We start from the raw sequence: 16863 nt of genomic DNA, 5'->3' as shown, positions 1-16863 counted from the left end.
TTATTTACAATTTATTTTTGTTATTACACATTAAAAAAATGGAATCGTAAAAATACTAAAAATAAAATTAGGTTTGGAATTTATGAAAAATAACTAATGAATAAAAAAAAATTAGTATAACTTGAAAATACACCTTTATCTATAGATTTTTGATGAATTTATTTCTATCCAAAATAAAATTGAAAATACATTTTGTGTCTATTTGAATTCAATAACGTGAGAATTTTTCGTGTAAAATGCTGTTCTTGTAATAGTTTTTAGTGAAAAATTGTAACAAAAAATTAATTTTTTATATTTTTTTATTAGGAAATTTATTTGGATAGAATTTTTAGCAGAAAAATATTTCGGAATTGACTCGTTGGGATGGAAAAATTCCATCCATAATGATATTTTAATTTTTGCTTCTATGTATTATCAAACGATGTAGTTTTGAAATATATATAAAAACTATCTTAACCTCAATTATAAAACCTTTTTTCTTTCAATTTCCCTCTCCTTCTCTCAATAGATCTTGCCGCCCCCCCCCCCCCCCCCCCTTTTAAACCCCAGAATACGGCACCGGCAGCCGCCTTCCGCCACCGGCCACCGCTGACCACCGGGACTCGAAAAACAGCTTATCCTCTTCTATATTTTAATCAGTTTAGTTTTTCCTAAAACCCTCTCTTTTTCCTCCTTTCGAAAAAACCTAGATCGAGCCCAGTCCGCCGGCCCCAGCTTCCTCTTCCTCTGCCTCCCCTGTATCTTTTCACCGATTGTTACCTCAAAATTCACCTCCTTTCTTCACGGAACCTTACATCCGAAACTTCCTTCACTTGTTCTCTGTCCTTGCGCCGCCTTCACTGCCGCCGTAGGCAGTGATTCTTTCGTGGACCGAAACTCCCTCCAAATATTGGAGTTTTGGAAGAAATTATTTGACTGCTAATTGGTTGGGCAAAAGGTATGGATACATTCGTGTTTATGAATTGAAATCGTTTCCATTTACTTTTGAATATATATGATAACTGTTCGTAAGTGTGAGATGCTATTATAAATTATGGATTCTAATATGTGAATGACGGTTAAAGATGATTCAAAAAATAATGAAAGGAACCAAACTGATCATCTAATTTATGTGAGATGGTACGTAGTTTTATATATCAGTTTTCTTTTTTCTCTAGTTAGATTGGGTAAAAGACCCTAAACTTAAGTTGAAACTAAACTTTGTATATGATTGCAACAGTTTTAAGGTTTAGACCACGGTGGCCGTAAAGGTGTTCATAGGTCGGATTTGAGTTGGCTTAAGGCAAGCTTCATTCAGGCCCTTACTGTAAAGAGCTTGCCATTATTGGCTTCAAAAACAAGGTGATAAATTTGTCCTTAAATTATTTCAAACAAGCAAATTATTTTGGTTATTTGGCATTCAGAATTAATTTGAAGTTTTCATTAAAAAAACAAAATTGTAGAGTTTTTGTCACATGTGATATGGTATATCGAAATTGCTAAGAGACAAAAAGAATTTAAAAACTTTTAATAGTAAATTTGGAAAAAATGTCATCTAATTTTCAAACAAAATAGAAGGAAATAAGAAATAGAAAAGGCTGCACTCGTAAAAAAGAATTTCATCCAACTCATACCATGATTCTTAGCGTGTTGCATTTCCCAACCATACATAAACCCCTCAAATGCTAGAGTTATATGGTTACATTTATTTGCGTCCTTTTTGTTGAATAGTTGTAAGTAACATCATGTAAGGATAAGTACTACAAATAAACAAAAATCAACACCTTTAGGGCCAACTAGTTAAAAACCTAAAATGCTTTTCCTTTTTCTTTGGTTGCAATCTAATAGTCTAGTATGCTTTTGCTGTAGAATGCAATTCCCTACCTGGAGAATCTTGTAAACAAAGCAGCATGAGTTTTCCTTTTTCTTTTTTCTTCTTTTCCTCTCTCTCGCTCTCACCAATTAAATTTTGGAAAATTCCTTATACAATTTGAAACAAATCCAATTTCGATCTAAGAGGTGGAATTTTCTTCTTCTTTAGAAAACTCCCTCATGTTTTCATAAATGGTTAGCCACATTAGCAATCTGCTTTTTCTTTTCTCAAAGGTCATCCTCTTTAAAATATTTTAATATCTTGTTGGAGAATTAATCAATTTCTTTTTCTATTTTGTAGATATGAGTTTCCTCAAAGGTATAATGGACTCTTTAAGCTCAATCCTGTCAACTAATGATAGCTCACCATATGAATCAACAGAAAACCCTAGCTCATCCACGTATCAGAACATGGAGGGAATAGCTGGAAACGAACGCACTGCATATAAGCTCAAAGGATACTTCGATTTGGCTAAAGAAGAGATTGACAAGGCAGTTCGATCAGAAGAGTGGGGTTTAGTTGATGACGCTGTAATTCACTATAGAAACGCCCAGCGAATATTGGTCGAGGCTAGCTCCACTCCAGCACCTTCATATATCAGCTCTAGGTATTTCAATTTTGGTAATTAGATTTGAATTTTTATTTCTTTTTGTTGCGTCATAATCTTGATGTTGATGAATGATGATATGATTTTTCAACTTTTTGTGGTAGTGAACAAGAAAAAGTGAAATCGTATAGGCAAAAGATATCGAAATGGCAAGGCCAAGTATCTGAGAGACTACAAGTTTTAAGTCACCGAGTAGGTTAGCATAATAGCATTTGATACTTGTAAATTTTAATTAATCCTTGTATTTTAGGATGTTAAAAAGCCTATTCATTTTTTTTCTCTTATCTTTTCAACTTCTTTTTTCAGGTGGTACATCCGTGAACAAGGTATGGCATGCTTAGTTCAATACATATTTTTTAAATGATAACTTAATTATTTTTATTGGATGGCAATTGCATTAATTGGCATTGTTATTCTGTCACTGATTAGTTGGAAATTTATGTAGTTGTGAGTTAGCAATGTTGTTTTATCTTTTTTTTTAATAATATATATAAAATATTTGCAGAGCACCTCAATTCATGCACAAACTGCTGCAGTTTCACCGAGAACATCAAATTCTAGGAGAGATGTGTTGCAAAAGTCTTCCCGTAATCCAGTGGTGAGAAATCAAGCAGATAAAGTTGGAACTTCAAAACCAGCACAAGAATCTACTAATGGTTATGAATCGAAGTTAATTGAAATGATAAATACTGCAATAGTGGATAGAAGTCCTTCCATTAAATGGGAAGATGTTGGTAAGATGCTGTACATTTTTCCCTTCTTTTTGTTTCTGCTCTCTAATGCTTGCCGTCTTTTTTATTTTATGTATACCACTTGCACTGAAGTTATGCACTTATCTCAATTGTTTGCAGCTGGCCTAGAGAAGGCTAAGCAAGCATTAATGGAAATGGTTATTCTGCCAACTAGAAGACGAGATTTGTTCACTGGCCTTAGAAGGCCAGCTAGAGGTAGTCTCCTCTTGCAAGATTATCATAATTAGGAAGATAAATTTGCAGTAAACTTAGTTTAATGAACTAAACTGCTGGACAGTTGATCTCTAGGTCTGGTTCTTTTTGGTCCACCTGGTAATGGGAAGACAATGCTTGCCAAAGCAGTTGCATCAGAATCACAGGCAACATTCTTCAATGTTTCTGCATCCTCTCTAACATCTAAATGGGTTTGTCTCCATCCTCGCTATTATATCCTTCTTTTACTTTTGAAAACAAAAAATATATGTTCTTCAATTTTCTTTCCTCCTCCATCATGTGCTCTTGATCAGTTCTTTAATAATCAATTAGGTAGGAGAGGGTGAAAAGCTTGTTCGGACTCTCTTCATGGTTGCTATATCCAAACAGCCTTCTGTAATTTTTATGGATGAAGTATGCTGTTCTCTCCCATCTCTCATTGGATTTATATTTCTGTTATGGCATTATGGTTTATAGCCATCCCCCCCTTGCCATTATCATGTTTTAAAACTGCTTCAAGATTGAACATTTTGCTGGTTTATTATTCCTTGTTTCCTATCACTGCCTCTCAATTTGCTGATCACTGCTAAGAAAACTTTTTTTTAAGATTAATTTGTTAATTTTACTTGGTTGGCTATGTTGCTGCTGGTGTGAATAATTTTTATTGCTTTTCAGCATTTGTATGGTATTGAACATCCACAATCTCTGGGTCAATCTTAGGTTTTTGCGTTTCTGCCATAAAAGATGCTGAACTAAAGATGAATTATTAGGGCCTGTCGGGATTCTGTTGCTTCTGACTATTCATCAGTTCGTTTATCTTCAGCACACTCTACACATATTTTGATGTTCATAAAGTGATATTATATCTATGGCTCTGTTTTGTAAGGATGAAAATTTTTTCATCATTTTCCTACCCTGAAAATATTTACAAGAAGTAATATATTTTCAGGTCAACAAAAAAATCTGGTTGACCAGAGGAAAAATGTCTTATGCCTTTAGAGGGCGTATGGCATTTTCCATTTGACTTCCCCTCCCTTTGGAGTCGATCTCATAAACTTTCAGATCAATCCCACATATTGCCTTCCCTCCTTGTGGGATGGATCCTGCAAAGTATTATTATTTTATTCAACTATTTCTCAACAGAGCATTATTTAATTATTCAACTATTTTCCTTTTTTTCATCTCTTTATTCATTATTTTTTTTCACCAATAATTATTTTTATGAAAATACTACAATCTTTAATGCAATACAAAATAATTAAGGTCAATTAAGAAAAATTTTATCTGAATAGGAAATAAAATTTTCAGACATGAAAATTTCTCCTTTCTTTTATTTTTAAATTCATGATTTATTTACTTAGCAAACTACCCAGTATAACAATATGATGAGAAATAAATAAGGGTTAAATAAATATTATTAGTTATATAATATTTTTTTAACAATTAGTTATATATAATATTTTTAATGTTAAAAAATATCTTAGATGTCTTGCATAATTGTTGAATATTGATATTTTTATGGTGTCATGGCAGAAAATTGCTGAAGATGGAAAATTTTTTGAAGATGGATCATGATGGAAAATATTTTCTACAGGATGATCCAAATAACAAAAATATTTTTGACAGTTTATCCAAATAATAGTAAATATCAGATTTCCTAAGTAAAATGTTTTACACGAGTTTCTTTCAACAAGTTATTTTACTGTTACTAAACGGAGCCTATGTTACATTCAATGATATTTTATGTATTTCCTTTGACTGGCATCATTAGCATCAGTACTATCTCTATTTTTATACTATTATTTCCTCTTTTATTGTATGCGTTAAATCCTTGATTTTAACTGATGGTAGCCAGTTAAATGTTGTGTCTGCTTAGACATTATTGATATTTTCTTTTAACTTTTTTTGTGGTTTACAGATTGATAGTGTCATGTCAACCAGGTTGGCAAATGAAAATGATGCTAGCAGACGGTTGAAGTCAGAGTTTTTAATCCAGTTCGATGGGGTGACCTCCAATTCTAATGATTTAGTAATTGTCATTGGTAAGTTTTATTTATTCATTGATTTATTTTCTGGTACATAAGATAAAAATTATTGAGAAGAAAATAATTGGATTTTGTGCAATACCGAACTTGTCAAGTGACTATTTGACTATGAAATCTATAAACCTTCTGCTTTTTTTTTTTTTTGCTTAATCTAATGTGCTTGGCTTACATTAGCAATTGCATATCTGTATTATATAATTGCTTGTTCACATGTTAATTTGCAGGTGCCACTAATAAGCCTCAGGAATTGGATGATGCTGTTCTTAGAAGATTGGTTAGTATTCTGTTGCATGAACTTGGTGCAACTTGATTTTCCCAGTAACTCAAAGATATGGCATTTCAATGAGATTTCTTTAAATGATGTATATGTTATGATCCATTATAAACATAACTTTTTTATTTACTTACGCAACTCTGTTGTGAAACACTGGACCAGGTTAAGAGGATATATGTACCTCTTCCAGATGAAAATGTTAGGAGACTTCTTCTAAAACACAAACTCAAGGGTCAAGCATTTTCCTTACCTGGTGAGAGATGCTCTTGTTATGTAATTTGTACGAATATTTGGTAAAAAATGCCTTTTTATTTCTATGAGCTTATATATTTGGTGCTTTTATTCTCTCTCTCTCTCTCAATTGAGGTAACAAATTCATATTTAAATTATATTTAACCAAAGTGGTCATCTGTCCCTTTTAACTGCACAACCATGGCCCTTAGATGACAATTCAATTTCCATTGTTTGTGATAGGTCGGGACGTAGAACGACTTGTGAGAGAGACAGATGGTAAGATAATTCTCCATGTATTCTTTTGAGCACAGTGCTTCGTGGATGGCAGTGGTTTATCTAAATGACATATTTGATTAGCATTTAAGACTTCGGCCAATGCTAAGGCATTTTATATTCTGTCTTCAACTTGGTCCTCGTGGTGGTTGCTACGTTGCAGCCAATGTACTTATGGTGCAGTCTCGAATAATGTAAGAACTTAATCCTTTGGCTTCTCTTTGTGAATAGGATATTCTGGAAGTGATCTGCAAGCATTATGTGAAGAGGCCGCTATGATGCCAATTAGAGAGCTTGGTTCAAATATCCTTACTGTCAAGGCAAATCAGGTAGTTTAGCAAGACAACAGTTAGCTCTCATCGTATGCCTAAGTAATTAGTTTTGTAGATCCTGCAACAACTTTCAAGTTAGATATTGCAGTTTTATTGTGGATCTACTGGTTTATAGGAATTATTTTGATACAGAAGCAAAATGTTGGAAAGGCTTCATTTGGTAAATGAATTTGCTGTATTTCGGTTTCTATGTTCATAAATATTTCCTCTACTATATTCTAAATATTGAAGCAATCACGTCTATAATTAGGAGTCTAGATGTCCCCCCCTCCTCCCCACTACTATGTCCAATAATGTTGAACACACCCATCATGACACCTACACTCAGAGCCCGCTCTTGTATCATGGACCCCCAGTCCCTCACACAGGAAGAGAATGATCCTAAGCAGTAACAGATCCGTTGAGAATTATTGGTTGAAAAGGTATTGAATATAAGTTGCTCCCATGAGATGATACCGAAGATTGTTTTTTTGGCAAATGATTATGAATTAAAGAGATGGCTGTATTATCTTATGCCAAAATTGAATTAACCTTGGATTGTAGATTAGGATTTTGCTGTCATGAGAATGACAGATTCAGATTTTGAATTATCTTTCTCACATTAGATTTAGTTCATCTCATGAGTTTGTTCGTTGGTCACCTACTAACCAGTGTTCATTATTCCAGGTGAGACCACTAAGATATGAAGACTTTCAGAAGGCAATGGCTGTTATTAGGCCCAGCTTAAGCAAAAGCAAATGGGAAGAACTTGAACGGTGGAACCAGGAGTTTGGCTCTAATTGAAATCTGATTGCTATAAGCATTACGCTTTGGTATGATTTTTAGCCTTATTACCATCGCCGCATGAAAGAACAGCTTAAGAAGACAAAATGCAACTCTTAGCACCACCAGTTGTGTATAATTCATACTCACAGCCTGAACAAGGTCAAGAAAGTATAAGGTTTTTCTGTAATTCTTTGGCAATGTGTCTTAATAAAGTGTCGTTTATTATAGACTAAGATCCACCCTATCTTACTACCAGAATCTTCTTACTATTACTGTATTTTGTACTGTAAATGATTGCTTGTAATCTTTCCTCCTTTGGATATAATACAAAAGGCAGATGTTTGCTGTGGTACAAATCAACAATTCTTTCTCTTTTTTGGTAAAAATTAGCTCCACTCCTTATAATCCCATCCACCACATATCCATCACAAGAACTGTTAGCCCTTTTACCAACTTTCAAACCTTTGCGCTATACCATTAGCCACCACCATATCACTAATGCATCCCATATCATCGCCAGGCCCCATAATGACTTGACCTGTTTTAATTTCCCAAATATGCACTTCCCCATTTTCTGAAGCAGATATATGCCAAGCTCTTCCCTTCATATGGATAGCAACTTGTTCAAATGGAAAAAGCAATGTCCAGCTAAATCTTTCATTGAGCTTGACGCTTCAGTCATTTACTTAAGAAAAGCCAGTCTGAAACCTGCTCATGAGCTTGAAATTAATCATTCATAAATTAGCTACTCACAAGCTTCATTTGCGAGTGAACTAGTTCATGAATTTTATTCAAATTCAAATAAGCCACAAACTCTAACATACTATTGCTCCATCCAATGCAAGTAATAATAAAATAAAGAAGTTTCCAAAGGTTATCTTCGAAATTGAAAATGCAATAAGATCACTGTATGTGTATAACAACATCTAATTTGATTTCTGGTTGGAGATTAATGTAAAAGAATACATTGTTGAATATCGTAAGTATATAAGAGATATGCATTATGAAGCTTCAAATATAGAGTGGAACACTTGATTTTGGGAATGATGCTCCACATCATTGACAATCTTTTGTGGTTAGTTGCAAGCTTAACTGCACATAACCAAATCATTGCTATCATTGCCCCTTGTACTCATCTCCTGTATGGCACTGAAGATTTCCTTTTATTTTTCATTTTTTTTTCACATTGCCAGATGTTGATAGCAGTATGGATGAATGCTGCATTAGATTACCTGAGCTCCAGAGAGAGGATCTGGTGAACTTACATACACCAATTTTGGAGTATTTGTTGGATTAAGACGGCCAAAATGCTGCCTATGGATATGTTGATGACATTAACAGCATCATTGTTCAGCTGCAAGCACAAAGCCAAAAATCATGACAGTGAAAGATATCATGTTTCACCCTTATGAATTGAAGAGCAAATAAAAGATATTTAGATAATAGATATTAAAAGGATTATTTATGACTAGCCCAGTACATGGACAATTTCACTACATTTTAATCCAATGAAAATTAAAATTCAAGCTAACTTTTGGCAGGCAGTTCAATAACAGGTTGATCTCTCTGAATTTCCTCTTTGACCTTCTCTTATCCCCAAAGTGTGGGTATATACTTCTTCCTCACTACCAGCTTTATGTTGTGTGGCCTAACCCAAATATACTTGGAGCCCAGCAAAATGATATACATGCAATCATCGACTTGAGATGCCACGTAAAACTATACAATCATATCCAAATCAAACCCCATTCATTGCACAACAGTTCAAACCAGAAGATACACAGGCAGTAGATTAAAAATAAAAACCAAAAAGAAAACAGGTTGATAGACACCATCCTATTATTCAAATGATTTCTTACCCATCGAAATCCTTCCTTCCCTTGGAATTCAGCACCAATTATGCTCTCACCAAGATTAGCAATCTGGGAAGCTACTACGCATATCACCACCTCAGGTACATTTATCTACTTGCAAAGATTAAAAAAGAAGAAAAGAAAAGGAATAAAGAGAAGAAGCTTAGTAGAACTTTGTAAATTCAAATGGCCATCTTTAATTTATGCATTTTCTAGATGCAATTTATCATCACTCAATCTGATAAGTTTATTAAGGTTGTGGCATCAATGATATTATTAAATAGCATAATCTCAGGGTACATATAAGCATTTGGAAAACCCTTGATAAAGATTAACCAAATCTAGGGAATGACAATCTGATCAACTCACACCCAAAGAATCACTAACATTAAAAGTCAGTTTCAAAATACTTCAATTCTCTTTTTTCGCTTCTTGGGAATAATATAACCTCTAAAAAATAATAGCCTATTTTCCAAATTATAATACCTGAACTATATTAATTGAAACTTAAGTTCCCAGCAAAATAATGTTTAAAAAAGAACCAAGTACACACCTAACTACTGAAACGTCAAATTCAATTTAAAAAAAATCAGGATCTGCTATTTTTCTTAAGAATGCCCTTAGAAAAATAGCTTTAACTCTCTTAAATACCCATTCAACCAATTTTGTGTGCAAAACTAGTCCAGCCTGGCACTAGCCCACCAGTATTCCTATCTTGACATGTTGCTACCCGACTAATCTATTGTTGTAGAAAAGAAATATATTCCAGGTTCTTCTGAGGTAAAAACATCTTTTAAGAGGATCATTCAATAATGCTCATAATGAATGCAGGTCTTATGCCAAAGAAGTGAAAATATTAAACAAAAAGGCATCCCTGAATAACAGAACAAGATATCTACATAGTATAAGTAAAATAGCAATTACTACCTCACCCAAGAGACAACCAATAAAGGCAAGAAGTATCGATGCTAAAAGTCCAGCAAAGGTTCCTTCAACACTGACAGCCCCTTCCGTTCCCCTAGGAACAATCTTAAAGTTTGTGACTAGGTACCTGCTCATTTTTACACATCACAAATCTAAATTTGCAACCATGAAAGAGTGGTTTAAACAAAAAAAAAAAAAACTAGTAAATAGCAATGAATATAAACATTAAAAAAAAAAAAGAAGAAGCCATCAAAGCTTGACACTCTACAAATTTTATTTCTATATAAAATGTCAGAGAGGCCTTTATAAACAGCATAAATGACAATGACATTAATAGCACTCAAATATAGCAAGAACCATAAGGGATCCGAATTCCACTTGTTTCAAAATAGCCTTTTCTTTAGAGTGAATAACAGAGAAGCATTAATAAAATAATTTCAAGTGCCTAAACCTTAACAAACAGAGATGCATTACTTACGTCGTTTTGCCATATGCTTTCCCAATCTCACTTGAGACCGTATCGCTCAACTTAGTACAGAAACTAGCGACAAAACCAAGTCGCCAAAGCCGAATAAATGCCTCTCCGCCAACTCCATATATAGTGAGAAAAGCACATACACAACCAGCAGCACTTGACCCAATTACACTCCCGGGTCCCCTTCTTCCTTTCCTCTTCTCAGCAACCCCTTGAGCTTCTTTTTGAGCCATTTTGACTTTTGTAACTGCTGTGCCCTAACAAATATAAATGTTTCAACTGTCAAACAGAAGAGCTGAAAATCACAATCACTTACAAAAATCATAGTCTAATAAAAAGGCCTTAGCAATTTATTTCTAGAAAGTATAATTGCTCAAGAAGGGAGATTTTTTCTCTTTGAAGCAAGGGGGAATAAACAATTACATATGATTATACCAAAAGTTGAGCATAATAATTAGAACAATTGAGCATGGTTTTACCAAATATGTTTTCGAGGCATGACAAAGAGCTGTAAGATTGTATAGAGATTTAGAGAAATATAAAGTATTATGGAGTCTCAGGTCCTCAAAAGCCCAGCACCTTATAATCAAGCATCTTCTGAAGTTTTGTACTAGGTTTTTTTTCTTTCCTTTATAGGTTCTACTTTATGCAAAGGCATTCAGGTTTTTTTCCTCCAACGCTAATGCCACTTCCATCCCAAACTATCTCTCCATTCAAATTAGAAACTCGAAAGTCACACATTACCGTTTGTTATATCAAGAATTTTGTAATATAGTTTTCAAGCATGGTTATATGGGTAGGAAAAATGAGAAGAGGGAAGGAGGAACTAATTCAAGATTCATTTTGCAAGTAAAACAAGCGATAATCAGGAAGGCAGGGAAAAACCATACTATATCATTTCAAACAAGTCTAAAAATGCGAGAACCCATAAAATCTCTTTGACTCCACCTGCCCCCCATCAAGAGGAAAACAAATGAAAATAAAGAAATTTTGGAATAATATTTTGGTTACAGTTTTGACGTTATTTCACATAGTGCAATCCAATTCTTTAAATAAAACAAATCACACTTAAATAACTAACTACTTCACATGAAATCCTTTTGACATAAACAAAATTCTTTTCCTTTGCCATATTACCAAACAATAAAAGTTGTGCTCCAAAGCATAAACTTTATAAAAAATGGGAACAAAAATCAGAACCCCATTTCCAATTACAACTTAAATCCCATAATTCAAATAAAATTCATAGGCTTTTTAATTACTCACAATAACGAAGTAAGAAGCAACGAGGAGGAACCCAGAAGACCCAAAAGCGCGCCAAGTGAGAGTGCCAAGCAAGAAGGCAGCGCAAATTCCGGAGAGAGATAGCCCCGCTACTAAAAGTGGGGTTCCGACGACGAAGATCACGAGGTTGCTGAGGAAGGCCGATAGCCACGTGGGCGGCGAGGATTGGATGATGTCCATGGCTCTTGATACTGCGCCGTGGCCTGGAAACGCGTTGGGTCTGTGAAGGAATTGCATTTTGGCCGGTTTGGAATTGGCAATTATAGGGTTAGGGTTTAGGAAGATTAGGGATTTTTTGGGGAGGGAATGTGGCAATTGGTGAAAAGAAACCGGAGGGAATTTGAAGTGAAGGTGAAGCAGAGTAGTTGACCATGCCATTCCTATGAGCTGTTTCTGAGTAAAGAAGAAGCATTGACGAGAAAAAGGTTCCTGTGTGTCTTAAAATTTTCACTTAAAAAATAATCATTTACTCATTTAGTTATTAAATAAAATTATTTAATTATAATTGGGATTTTTTGCAGTTATAAATTTAAGTTTTTATAAGTTTTGGATATATCTTGGGTTTTGAATCATTATGAGCTCGGTTCGTTTTAGATTCAAGTCATGTTGAACTTAGATAGTGTTGGATTAATATCATTTTAAATTTACATATTTTTAGATTCAAATTTTTAATTTTTACCATGTAATTTGAACTAAACTGAATTTGATTTCGAATCATTTTAAATAAATTTTTAAATTGAATACAATTTGACTTTTTTAATTAAGAGAGAAAGCTCAAATAATTTATATGTTTTAAATAAAAAAATTAAAATTCCAAACATGGCTGAGAAATATTTTTAATTTTTTTAAAAAGTAAGTTAATTATTTGCAATAATATAATGATTGTATAGATAATACTATTTAAAGCCTTTATCCTTTACATGAATAAAAGATTTTGAGAAAATTGTGAGATATGGTCTTTCTTGATAGAGACATTTTAAAAATAATTATCAAAATAAATTTAACTATTTTTATTCATATTTAGTTATGATTTGATAAAAATACCCTTTAAACTATTTCAAATAAATTAAACAATTCATCACAATTTCTCCCTATTTGTGTTTTGGATTTTTCTGTCTCACCATCCCACTCTTTTAAATTTTATCGATTTCTCTCTTCGACATTCGTCTGCTATGCTTCCGATTTCTTTCTCTCGCATTTTCATATTTCTCTTTCTTGTACTTTCAAGACACCAAGCAATAGTTTTGACGTGCTTGGGTGAGTGGCTACTTGAGAAATTCGATTTTTAGGTATTTTGGATAAAACTAATGTGAGACCCTGTCAAGCTCGATTAAAAGACGGTATTGTACCAAGTGGTACAACTAAGTTAAATCGAGCCTTGAACTAGTTCAAATAGAAATTCTAAGAGGAATTTGAAAATTTTAAAACCAACAGAATGACTTAGAATAGTGATTTGGAGTTCAAGGTCCAGTTTGGAGTCCATTAGAAAATTGACCNGTAATTTCATTAAGGATAATTTTATCCAACTTAACTAAAAATAGTTAAAATTATAAAAAGAGTTATTTTTGAAAACATATTATCTTTGAGGGTTATTTTTTAAAATGCCCCAAAGACTTTTTATATAGACAAAATACTTACAAGATACCATTACAACTCTCCTAAAATGTTCGCACGCTCAAAACTCCAACTCAGTATCCTTCTTTTCCTTGATATAGTTTCTTCATCACCATTCTATATTGTTTTTGTTTTTTTTGTTTTTTTAGGAAGAGAGAAGATTATGCCCGAAGCTTAAGGTTTCTACTATAAAAATTATAAAAGCAATATAATAAAGTAGTGAAACATTGCTTAACATACAATATTAAATATTACTTATAATACAACACTAAATGATTTGGTTGACATTTCAAGAGAAAGCAGGCTTGGGAGGCATTTCAAGGAGCTTAACTTCACTTTCAAGCATCTCCAAGACTTTGCTCATTAAAGGACGATCTGTGGGCTTCATCTGTATGCACCAAAAGGCTACTATTACCATTTTCCTCATAATTTTGTTTTCATTCTCTGTTACATCTCCAAGCTCTATGATATCTCCTTCTTCGAGTCGATCATAAATCCATGATGGAAAATAAATTTGATTTGAATGTTCAGCAGAGACATTCACATTTTTTCTCGTTCTGACAATTTCCATTAACATCATTCCAAAACTATAAACATCGGCTTTATATGAGATGCTTCCAATATTTTTATAAAACAATTCAAGAGCCATATATACTAATGTACCTCTTGCAGCTGTGAGAGAGACAATACTGTCATCCACTGAATACAACTTTGCAAGGCCAAAATCTGAAACTTTTGGGATAAAGTTCTCATATAGGAGAATGTTATGTGGCTTGATATCGAAATGTAAAATTTGCATTTCACATCCTCTATGTAAATATTCAATACCTCGAGCCACTCCCAATGCAATCTCAAACATTTTTTGTTAACTCAAAGTGTTACTTTCAGTCGAAAATATTATTTTAACTAAGGACCTGTTTTGCATGAAGTCATATACAAGAGCTTGTTTTGATCCCTTCACACAAAATCCAATGAGTCTTACGACATTGACATGATGAATTCTTCCAATAGTTGCAACTTTATTGATGAAATCTTGGCCATTAGCTTTTGATTTGTTTAACAATTTTATCACAACAAGTTGACCACTTCTAAGTTTTCCTTTAAACACAGAGCCATATCCTCCTTGTCCTAGCTTATTCTTGAAACCTTCCGTCATTCTTTTTATTTCAAAATAAGAATATCTTATAGGCATTAAATTATTTTGACTCTGAAGAAAATTCTCAATCATGTCATCCATTGATAAATGCCTCCTTTTTAATTTGCGTATAACCAATATAATCAAGCAAATTATCGTGAAAAGTGTTCTTAGCAATATAATTCCTATAATTCCTGTTTCACAAAAAAAAAATTACATAACAATATATAAATTAATTAGTTGGACAACATGATTATATGTTATACATATGTCATTTACTAATTTAACTTGGGTATGTGCTGCCATATTTTCACCAACAAAATTCATAGCATAATTTGGGATAAAATTTAAATTTACACACGCTAGTTTATTTAAGGTGATGGATCAAATTTATTATTTTATTTTTAAACAAGTGCAATTTTTACCATTATACATTTTAATTTACTTCAAAAATGGTCAAAAATTAACACTAGTTTTAACTTTTGATCATATTTTTAACTAATTTAAAAGTGTAGCGGCAAAATTACACTCGTTCAAAGATGGTGATAAGTGTGATCCATTACTCAAAATAGAATGGTAAATTTAGACCTTATTCCATGTAAGTTTTATTTTGACCAAGAAACATCACAATATCATAAAAATACCTAATTAAAAAAAACCCAATTAATGTAGTTCAAAATTATTTATGAATCATTTATGATGGATCTTCTTTTATGTGGTCTCTTGGAGACGCACGTATACATGTATGCGGTACTCATACACCACTATAAAATTAATTAATTTTTACAATTTTTTTATAATTTCATATACTATTAATATTTTAATAAACCAACCATTAAATTTAACAATTTACTTATACTCATCATGCATGTAAAGTTTCAAGTCAATGCGATAGTCACTTCCTATGGGTTGAAAATATAAATGTAAAGCTAAATCTTAATTAGATTCCTACTACATAATAATTCTAGAATTTAGCCTTTTAAAAAAAATAATTCTAGAATTGAAGAGTAAATAAAAGTGTAGAATTTAGTACCTGTAATTGCATGACAAAAAATTTGGATTCCTGGTAAGATATTACCAATTGGAAAATTAAGTGTTAATAGCTACTCTATAGGAAATTAAAGGCAATCCAATAATAATCAAATTATTATTGAACTCAACAAAAGAAAGAATACCTTTATAAGGTGCAAGGAAATTATCTGTTTCAACCATGATGTTTAGAATAGATATAACCCGCAGACGCAACAATAGCAATCTATAATTAATATTCAAGAAAGCACGTCAAAACCGTTGAATCCGTAATAAATACTTTTCTAAAACCAAAATGCACCAAATATTTAGGAATTCTTAAAAATCCTGACACGTTAACAATTGAGTCTCACCTTGACCCCTCATAATAGAAAGTTGACCATGAGAGTTGGAATCCCGTTAACAACTTTGTGTAAATATCAAAAGTAGAGAGGCCAGTGATATTGGCAACCATGATTGGAACCTGGCTTCAATTCTGCATGACTCATGGAAATCAGACTTTGCTATATTTTCATCCAAAAAGTAAAAGTAAGGAGGTCCAGAGGAAAGGGTATTGGTACAACGAAAAGCATCGATATAAACGGAAGAGCAGTTGATCTGCATCGTGCAATTTACGAGATACATGATGCTGTATTCAGTGGTAGTTCGATAGAGATATAGTTCTTGAAGAAAATTAAAAGCTAAGCTATAAAGCCAAGCAACAAAAAAACAAAGCTTAAAAACAGAGAATATGAACAGAAAATTTCTTACTGGAAGAAGCTATTCATTTCATTTTATTTCCTGTATATATACTTTAACAATTCAAAAACATTTCCTGATAAATCGGATCACAACAACAAACTACACACAAACCAATGACCACCAACACTAAAAAATTGAAATAGAAAGCCATGGCTGTTAAGCCTTAAAACAGACTCAAAAACGACACTATAATGAAGCGTATAGGACTTAACTAAGCAGAGCTAAAAACGAGATGAGCAACATCATTTTGAGTACTACAAACTTAAAACATAAAAGAAGTAAAACGACACACTTTGAAAACTTAGAACTTCTGATGAAGAAACGCCATCGTTTTGCACTATAAGCTGAAGCTCTTCACTTGTTCTTCACATGCTGCTACTATCAGATTATGAATTACCTTTCAACACAACCCCTTAATTCATAATCTGATGAACACCAAGACATTGTCTCAAACATTCAAATCTTTCTCTTCCCAAACTCTT

General features: G+C 32.9%; 2 protein-coding genes across 4 annotated transcripts; one reads left to right on the top strand and one right to left on the bottom strand.

Annotated features, from left to right (window-relative positions):
- Positions 543-7685, top strand: LOC18594385 (spastin). Of its 3 annotated transcripts, none has more exons than XM_018124873.1 (15): positions 543-937; positions 1220-1341; positions 2234-2459; positions 2564-2655; positions 2766-2785; positions 2965-3193; positions 3311-3406; positions 3500-3615; positions 3737-3817; positions 5322-5445; positions 5673-5722; positions 5885-5975; positions 6197-6232; positions 6461-6558; positions 7228-7685. In XM_018124873.1, exons 3-15 carry the CDS (start codon positions 2263-2265, stop codon positions 7342-7344), a joined length of 1347 nt encoding a protein of 448 aa, XP_017980362.1. In that variant the 5' UTR covers positions 543-937; positions 1220-1341; positions 2234-2262; the 3' UTR covers positions 7345-7685. The 3 variants fall into 3 exon arrangements, with proteins under 3 accessions (XP_017980362.1, XP_007021974.2, XP_017980361.1); XM_007021912.2 differs by having other exon boundaries at positions 2153-2459; XM_018124872.1 differs by lacking the exon at positions 1220-1341 and having other exon boundaries at positions 2153-2459.
- LOC18594384 (protein VTE6, chloroplastic) lies at positions 8191-12283 on the bottom strand. Its single transcript, XM_007021910.2, has 5 exons — positions 11845-12283; positions 10582-10835; positions 10107-10230; positions 9186-9290; positions 8191-8680 (listed from the first exon to the last, which is right to left on the bottom strand). Exons 1-5 carry the CDS (start codon positions 12238-12240, stop codon positions 8588-8590), a joined length of 972 nt encoding a protein of 323 aa, XP_007021972.2. The 5' UTR covers positions 12241-12283; the 3' UTR covers positions 8191-8587.

The sequence above is a fragment of the Theobroma cacao genome, chromosome 7 (genome assembly GCF_000208745.1).
Source record: "Theobroma cacao cultivar B97-61/B2 chromosome 7, Criollo_cocoa_genome_V2, whole genome shotgun sequence".
Lineage (NCBI taxonomy): Eukaryota > Viridiplantae > Streptophyta > Magnoliopsida > Malvales > Malvaceae > Theobroma > Theobroma cacao.
This window is presented reverse-complemented; position numbering and strand designations above follow the sequence as displayed.